This window comes from Gastrolobium bilobum, unplaced genomic scaffold (genome assembly GCF_033153095.1).
Source record: "Gastrolobium bilobum isolate Gb01-03AN ecotype WA unplaced genomic scaffold, APGP_CSIRO_Gbil_v1 utg129764, whole genome shotgun sequence".
In the NCBI taxonomy this organism is placed as follows: Eukaryota; Viridiplantae; Streptophyta; class Magnoliopsida; order Fabales; family Fabaceae; genus Gastrolobium; species Gastrolobium bilobum.
The window spans coordinates 70915-80021 of NW_026896803.1; the positions used below are offsets into that span (position 1 = coordinate 70915).

General features: G+C 35.8%; 1 protein-coding gene across 1 annotated transcript; it reads right to left on the bottom strand.

Moving 5' to 3' along the window:
* Positions 1-5034: 5034 nt before the first annotated feature.
* On the bottom strand, positions 5035-7877 carry LOC133302064 (prohibitin-3, mitochondrial-like). The gene is made up of 2 exons (XM_061501787.1): positions 6940-7877; positions 5035-5179 (listed from the first exon to the last, which is right to left on the bottom strand). Exon 1 carries the CDS (start codon positions 7791-7793, stop codon positions 6954-6956), a length of 840 nt encoding a protein of 279 aa, XP_061357771.1. The 5' UTR covers positions 7794-7877; the 3' UTR covers positions 5035-5179; positions 6940-6953.
* Between the last annotated feature and the right edge of the window lie 1230 nt (positions 7878-9107).

A 9107-nucleotide genomic window follows, 5' to 3' on the forward strand; every position in this document is an offset into this window, starting at 1 on the left:
GTTTGATTGTTTTTTTTATTTGAGCAATGTGAATCAATCCGTAGTGAAAAGAGGGGATCATAGGGCGAGTGTACTTACCTGCAATATCTCTCATATTTTTATCCAAATCATTTTGCATCATTCTCTTATTTTTAAAATCCAAAAATACGTCTTTGTCTTTATTTTCTATTGTTCTTCAAATCACTTGGGTTTTATATCTTGAAAGGACGTTTATAAGATATTCGCTCATAATCCCTGTGGAGACGATAACTTATTTATCACTTTATTACTTGAACGATCGGTACACTTGCCGGACTGTATCAACATCCTATAGCCTATTTCAGTAAGAAATTGTCACTTAGAATGCAGAAATCATCAACTTATGTGCGGGAACTTTATGCAATCACAGAAGCAGTTAAAAAGTGGCGCCAATATTTGCTTGGAAGGAAGTTCCTCATTCGAACAGACCAGAAGAGTCTTCGAGCATTGCTTGATCAAGTGGTGCAGACACCCGAACAACAATATTACTTGGCTAAATTGCTGGGCTTTCAATACTCCATCGTGTATAAACCAGGGAAAGAAAATAGAGTTGTGGATGCCCTTTCTAGACACCCTGTTGTGTTCTCCTTACAGATGCTAGTCACTGTTCATTTTGACATACTGGATGCCTTGCGCAAAGAAAATCAGGATTCCACTTATTTTTTACACCTACATCAAGAACTGAAGCTCCAACCCAAGCACAAAGACATGGAAATCAGATATGGACTGTTACTCCAAGGTGGGAAGCTATTACTCGATCCTAAGTCCCCCTTGGTGCAGCAAATTTTACATGAAACACATGCCACTCCAATTGGTGGTCATTATGGAATACAGAAAACAATGGCTAGAACTTCTTCTGTTTTTACATGGCCAGGCTTACACAAGGATGTCAAGCACTTTGTCAACCATTGTTTAATTTGCCAACAATCTAAATACTCCACTCACACTCCTGCTGGTTTGATTCAACCTATTCCTGTACCTCAAAAAATTTGGGAGGATTTAACTATGGACTTTATCATAGGTCTTCCCAATTCGCATGGTTATACTACAGTATTAGTTGTAGTTGACAGATTGTCCAAATATGCACATTTTGGTGCACTACCTACTAAGTTTAATGCAGCAAAAGTAGCACTGTTGTTTTCCCAGATGATCTGTATGCTGCATGGGTTTCCAAGATCAATTATTTCGGATCGTGACCCTGTGTTCTCAAGCAAATTTTGGACAGAAATGTTTAAACTGAGTGGCACACTGTTAAAAAGATCAACTGCTTACCATCCTCAATCTGATGGCCAATCAGAGGTAGTGAATCGCACATTGGAGCAGTATTTGCGTTGTTTTGTTGCTGACTATCCAAGCAAATGGTTCACCTACTTGCATTGGGCAGAACTCAGTTACAACACCTCATTCCATTTCTCTCCAGGTATGTCACCATTCAAGGCTGTCTATGGTCGTGACCCTCCCTCGATGCTAGATTATTTACCTTTTTCAGCATCCGTAGCAGAAGTAGATCACATGTTATGTAACAGACAAGAAGTACTCACAGCATTGAAGGCCAATTTGCAACATGCCCAACAATCTATGCAAAAGAATGCCAATCAACATAGAAGAGATGTACACTATAAGGTGGGAGATTTGGTTTGGGTGAGGCTCCAACCATACCACCAAATATCAGTGGCCAACCATATGTCCAACAAGCTCTCCAGGAGGTATTTTGGTCCCTTCCCTATTCTCAAACGAGTGGGTGCAATGGCTTATCAATTGGATTTGCCAATAGTTGCTAAAATACACCACACCTTTCATGTATCCTTACTCCAACCATTCAAGGGTGATGCTATGACCCAACCATTTCCTTTACCAGATACATTTACTACTGGCCACCCTACTTTAGCACCACACCAAATACTCCAAAAACGTACTGCTGTGGTGGATGGTACCACTTGTGACCAAGTACAAGTTTTATGGACTGGCATGCCACATGAAATCGTGAGATGGGAAAACTGGGAACAATTTCATGAACAGTATCCACATTTCAACCTTGAGGACAAGGTTGTTTGTGATGGAGAGGGTATTGATATGATAATAGAACAAGACATGCACGTGGAAACCACAACAGAAGCTCAAGAGGACAGCATGGCAATGGGAAGAGGGAAACGAATCAAGAAACTTCCACTGAGGCTTCGTGATGACGTGGACACTTAAGTCAATTAGTTAGTTAGGAAAGCATAACCATTTGTGTAATAGAATGAATTGATCTCAACAGTATATAAGATGAGGAGAACATGTATTGAAGCATCATCGAATAAGAAATAAGAAACAGAATTCCTTTCTCATCTCTCTGTCTCATCTTTCTCTCCCTAATTCTGCATTTTTAGTGATAGGCATTCCGATCAATTATGTGTATAGGAAATCTCCTTTTAATTTCATTGGTGGGGTAATCTTCACTCAACTTGAAAGCTCAAAATAGTAATCCTAGTTTAGTTTTTGCAAGTTCATTCTTTCGATTATTGCAACTCTTATGGAAGATGAAAATTCTCAAACTCGAAATCCGATCAGAAGGATCCCTTGGAGTTTCGGGCTCAAGTTGATATCTAAAAAAAGAAAAACTCTAATCTTGAGAAGATACGAAAGTATTTAAGTTTAAGAAAGTCCGAAAAGCAGCTCAATCATTTCGCATTTTAAAAGAGTCTAGACTTCTCGCTCTCGACAAATAATTAATTATATGGTGAACTAATAAATTGAATTTCATTCAAAAAATAATCGATTAAGTAAATAATTGATTATCTTGTTCTAAGATTAAATTTTAAGCTTATAGAGTACCAAATAATTGATTGTTGTTCAAAATAATCAATTGTTTCAAATTTTAAGTGAATTTCATCTACACGTTATGTTAAATTTCAATGATCTTAATATTTCATGTCTTTAAATGCAAAGAGATCTTGCTGTTCAACCTACCAGCGCCAGAGCATTTAGAAGAAGGTATGTAAAGATGACACCCTTATTTCACCTTCTGCTCCATTTCACTCTGTTTTGCATTTTTGGGGTTTCATTCTGTCAGATTTCACTGATGTTAAGATTTCGTTTACGTTTTCAATGATAGTGTTTCACCGGTTTGGAGATTTCTCTGGTCTTTGTATTCCAAATGGGAAAGTAATTGATAAAAAATTCTTTATTAATTTACTTGGATGATAGTAACTATGAACTTATGATATATTAATTGACACGAAATAATTCAATTGTAATGAGCTGCTGATAATAAAATATTTAACTATAGAACTGATATATTCAAATATTTAGCATGGCTATTATATTCTATAAGTGTGTAGAAACTACGTATCTTCATAGATGTTGGTCCATTTTATTTTTATGATTCTAAATTATTATGTTTTAACTATTGATGGTTCATATTGAATAGTAGATTTGATGTTGAGATAGGTGGAGATGGAAATAAACATTCTATAAGTGGCGAAGGAGGAAATTTCTTTAATACAATGGGAGTACCGCCTTTTACTAAACGAAGAAATTTTCTTTTCATTTTAACCAATGTTTTCCTTTGTAATTCTCTTAAAGTTCCAAAAACTTTCCTTTTTTAACATGAATGTACCTACAATGGAAGGTTTTCTTGCCAATAAGGGTGTACATAATTGGTTGGTGTCAGAAATCGTTGGTGGTGTTATATGTAATTCCTTCTAAAAATTCTCAAAGAGGTTGAAGGTTCTTTGATATTCCAATTGGGATACCAACATCTAACCTCACCTAAATTTTTTAATAAAATATATATATGAATAAGTTCAAGTGATCATGTCTAACTCCACTAGATCAACCAATCGAACCAGTGGAAAAATTTCAAAAGTAAATAAATAAAATTCAGCATACCACAGAAGTCAACCTAATTTACCATACTGTGCGGTTTGATATCTAGGGACATAATGGGATCACAGATGAGCAAATATATTTGATCAAATTATGAAGTTGCAAACAAGTCTGTATTATTTATGTATGACGTTTTTGCAATGTCTTGTTTTCTATTTATTACATTTCTTAAGCTGTCTCTTTTGATAATCTTTTTTAAAAGCCACTGAACTTTACCAATGGAGTTAACTTTTAAATGTCTAACATTTAGGTCAAACATGAAATCGATATTGCCAAACCAGTCGAAATGCTACAAGGCATGCTTGATTCCAGCAATATTTGGGATCAATCTTTTCGAATGGCTATAGATTCGACGAGAATGAAAAATCTTCGGATTAAGATTCGATGATAATGGCTACAACACACGCTCACTTTTGGCATAGGAATTTCCGGAAAATTTAATTCACCCCAAAAGAGTAATTAGGGTAATGAAATCCAAAAAGTTTTGTTGTTCCTTTTCTGGATGATTTATATAAAATTGTTGGATACTCAATAGTTTGATTACTAATGAATTATATATAGTTTAAATTATTTGTACGTGACTCTTTCTTCAGTGTTTCTTAAAGTACATTATTCAAATAATATGACGTGATATTAGATTATTTTCAAGTCGGTGGTAAATCCATACTAAAATATGAAAGCGGGTATTTGAAAATCATGTGATATTCAGATTTTACAAAAACTAATCATTCGTTTTTACTTTTATGAATACAAATGCTGCATGATAATTACAAATTGATTTAATAGATAGACTAGCATGCTTTGTCAAGTGATTTATTTTTTCTTTTGGTTGTTTTCTTTACATGACATCTTATCTCAATATTTGAACTTTCTTCCTTGATAAATTTCTTTTTCTATAACAAAAAGCATATTTTGGATAAATGGATGATAAAAGAGCACATTAAGCAGACAAGCAAGTATTAGGTTTCATGTCTCACCTTAGAGATGAAATTTGGTGCTCCCGGACCACAAGATTTTGGATGAGGCGCAGGAGAGAGAGAGGGAGATATATTGAGGAGAGAGAAGAGAGAAAAAAAAATTCCATGTGTCACTCCCTTAATGGGAGGACCACCATGGTCCAGCAACATATTAAAAATTTCCCTCACTTTAAACATGAAGGTCCAAATTTATTTCTTAAAATTGTTTCTTTTACAAAAATTACTATGAAACTGTGTTCAAATGAGAACGTCCTCCCAACAAAGGAGAACCTGAATACCATTCCAAGCATGCCAATACACCACACCACAGAGCCCTGAAATGAAGGAGATGTTAGAGGTTTTAATAATCAAGAAATACTTATAGGTCACTATTGCTGACAATTACAAGACCCTAACATATTGCATGCCAACGAAGAGGTAGAGGAATATTTGCATCAAAATCTAAAAGCCACATTTTTTTTCTTTTTCTGGAGAAGTAAAGGAAGGAAGGATATTCGATTACAAAAAGCAACGGGTAAATTTCAATCATTTAAAAGTGGAGTAAGGTACATAGAGTTCTCCTAACATATTACACCAATTTAACACAGTACAGTTGAGTGAATAGAGTTAAGGTATGCAACTCAGAAAAATTTCACAATCATGTATGTTACATCAAAAGAAAGAAAATGGTGTTTCAGAGAGCCGCCCCTAGACAGTGCTCGAACCAAATTAAACAAGCTTGGATACCAAAAAAAATAAAAGAAAGAAATACTTCTAAGCTCAACTAGGAAATAGAATGCAAAATGCTCCAGAGTAGATGAAGGGCACTAACAAGTTGAGCCAGAAGAATAGAAGCGGGAAAAGAAAAAAAAAAATCAAACTACCAGCCCACACCTGTAACAAAATAAGTCAAACTGAAGTTCTCAAAACTAGTAGGGGTTGGAGGAACTATAACGCTAATGTTTTCCTTCCTAAGCAGTGCTAAATTAACTGCATTTCCAACATTTTTCTGTAATGGGATTGTTTTCTTTCAACCTTTACATTGCCAGATAGGCATTCAGATTCAAACAGTCCCACGGCTGTTTAGCCATACTCGTGTGCAAAAAAACCTTTAATATAATCCATTAACACACGCGATTACTTCACCAGAATCAAGCATTAAAATCAACTAATCCAATTGGAAGGCCAATCAACAACACTCAACCCACTACACTTAAGATCACTCTACAAGCAACATGTCTCAATCAAGGAATCAATAACCATCTTTAACATTCCCTTAAAACAAAGTAACATCACGCAGACTGTGATGTAACTAGAATCAAATAAGGGCAGTTTGATGCTATAAAGCTTCCGCTATAAGTAGGGTCTAAGGAAGGCAATTACACGAAATTGTAACATCACTTATGTGTCATAAGCAAGGTAGTTAAAATCGAGATTTTAGGTAATATCAGAAGGCAATAAAAAATCGTAAAACGTAAAATCGTAAAACGTAAAAAAAATCGTAAAAACATAAAAGCTTTTGGAATATTTTGATGAAAATCATAAAATTATAAAGATAAATTGAGATTTTAACTACCATGGTCACAAGGCCAAACCACGCCACCCATGGTAGTTAAAATCCCGATTTAAATCTGCAATTTTACGATTTTTTTTTAATCAAAATGATTTCATCAAAATTCCAAACACTTATATATTATTACGATTTTTTTATGTTAGGATTTTACATTTTACGATTTTTTATCCTCCTTCCGATTTTAGGTCACCAAGACATTTATTTAACATACAATTATTAAACCAAAAAGAAACACAAACTAAATAACAATTATTAAACCAAGCAGAAACACAATCTAACAAACAATTATTAATCCAAGCAGAAACACAATCTAACAAACAATTAATAAACCAAGCAGAAACACAATTTATTAAGCAATTATTACACCAGGCAGAAACACAATCTATCAAGCAATTATTACACCAAGCAGAAACACAATCTATCAAACAATTATGAAACCAGGCAGAAACACAATCTAACTAACAATTATTAAACCAAGAAGAAACACAATCAAACTCAAGCGAAGAAGAATAAGAAGATTACCGAGATGACATAAATCAACGGCCAGGGTTAATAGCCATGAGCAAGTTCTTTCCACCAGGGAGATAAGCCACATTGGGGGACTTAGCAAGTGTTGAAGCAACTTCCCTCGATGCCTCAATCCTCCTAAGCTCAATCAAACCATTCCCAGCCGCCGCAGTGGCGTCGGAAATCAGCTTAGCAGCCTCGCTCTCTCCCTCGGCGCGAATAATCGCGGCGCGCCGCTCCTGCTCGGCCTTCATCACAACAAACTTGGACCTCTCAGCCTCCTGCTGAGCCACCTGCTTCTGCTCCACAGCACGTGAGAATTCATACCCATAAGAAAGGTGCGTGATTGCCACGTCATCAAGGACAATGTTGAAATCCTTGGCGCGATGAATTAGGCTCTCACGGACCAAAGCCGAGACATGGGGCCGTTCCGTTAGGAGCTGGTCGGCGTTGAACTGCGCGACGACAGCCTTTAGAACCTCGTTGCCAATCGAAGGGAGGACCTTCTCGTCGTACTCTAGTCCGAGGTTCTGTACGATGACAGGGAGACGCGCGGTGTCGGGGCGTGAGAGCACGCGGAGGGTCAGGTTGACCATTTGGAGGTCCTTGGTGCCGGAAATGGAGGAGAATGTGTGGGGGCGAGTGCGGATGTCGAAGATGTAAGGCTTTTGGACCCATGGGATGAGGAAATGGGTTCCCTCTCCGACGGTTTCGTCGAGGATGCCGCGGAAACGGTCGAAGAGGACGGCGCGCTGCCCGCCGTCGACGGTGAAGAGGGAGGAGTTAAGGGCGGTGCCCGTCACACCTAGGCCGAAGGCCAAGCGAGCGATGTTGGTGAGGAACGACAATACGCCCCTGGTGCTTCCCATTGAGGTTGTGAAGGTTTAGGGTTTATGAGAGGGAGAGGGAGAGGCACAGTGAGTGAGGGTTTTTCTTGCATCTTCTTCGTTTTCTCTTTTATTCATTGAACTTGGCTTATTATGGAAAATTGTTAAATTTACATTGGTTGGGTGGGCTTGTTGAATTGGGGCTTGGAAAAATTTCTTTTTTCTTCCACAATGATGATTTTGCATTTCTTGTTTTGGGCCTTAAAAAATGTTAACTGAGTTTTTTTAAAAAAAAAATTTATGAAAATAAATAAGTTATAATTTTTTCAAAATAATTTATTCTCAAACATGCACTTATTTTAATTTTTTTAAGTAATGCTTCAAAATTGTTTTACCGACCAACTCCTAAAGTAACATTTAGAATAATAATTTAATAGGTTTTATATATGTTATGTTGTAGGACACTAAAAGTGTCATGTTACTCTAATGCATTTGATGTGAGTCCCACTCAAAAAGTAAAAAAAAAAAACAAGGCGAGTCTCATTTGTCATGTGAGAGTAACATGACACTAAGAATGTCGTGCAACATTATATGTATAAAACCCTAATCATCAAACATGTGGATCAATTAATGAAAAGTTATTCTAATTTAGTCAGCGATTTTAAGTTCTAGCTTTGAATATGGAGTTGCATAAAAACCTAACCGGGAAGCTTAATTGATTTGTGACTGGATATTGAATTGAGAATTCATATATTTTTTCTATAGAGGATTTTCCAGTAAAAATAGTGAATTTTGTGAATTGTGACTAAATATATTTGTATCATATAATTTGAAAGTTTGTATAAGCATTGAAGACTCTATAGTCATTTTTACAAAGTTTGAAAGAAGTTACTCACCATTCATTCTATCCTTTCATTTATTGTTAATGTAATATGAGTCTCATTTATCTATTTTTATTGAAGAAGTAGGCACTACAAAAGTATTAAATATTTACTCACAATGTGAAAATTCAACTACCAAGTAATAAATGATTGACAATTCAGTTTCAATGTTAATATATTTGTAAGAATTGTAAGTATCAAAATAATCCCCTTGATGTTATCAAAAAAAAAAAAAAAAATAATCCCCTTGAAGGGTCTTGAGTTGGCTTGGTTATTGGGCCTTTGGAAAATAGATTACAATATTCTATTACAAGTACTTTCCAAATTAGAAAGCAACTCTAACCACAAATCAATTACAACTAATAAATTTATATCACAAAAGCTTGCTCACTAGAAAACTTCCACACAAAAGGCAGGTTTATCTCAAAGTATCTATTCATCAAACAACTAAACTCAACCTACGCAGAACCAATAG

Excerpts from the sequence above, each read along its gene's own strand:
- LOC133302064 (XM_061501787.1), bottom strand. The coding sequence starts at position 7,793 with ATGGGAAGCACCAGGGGCGTATTGTCGTTCCTCACCAACATCGCTCGC.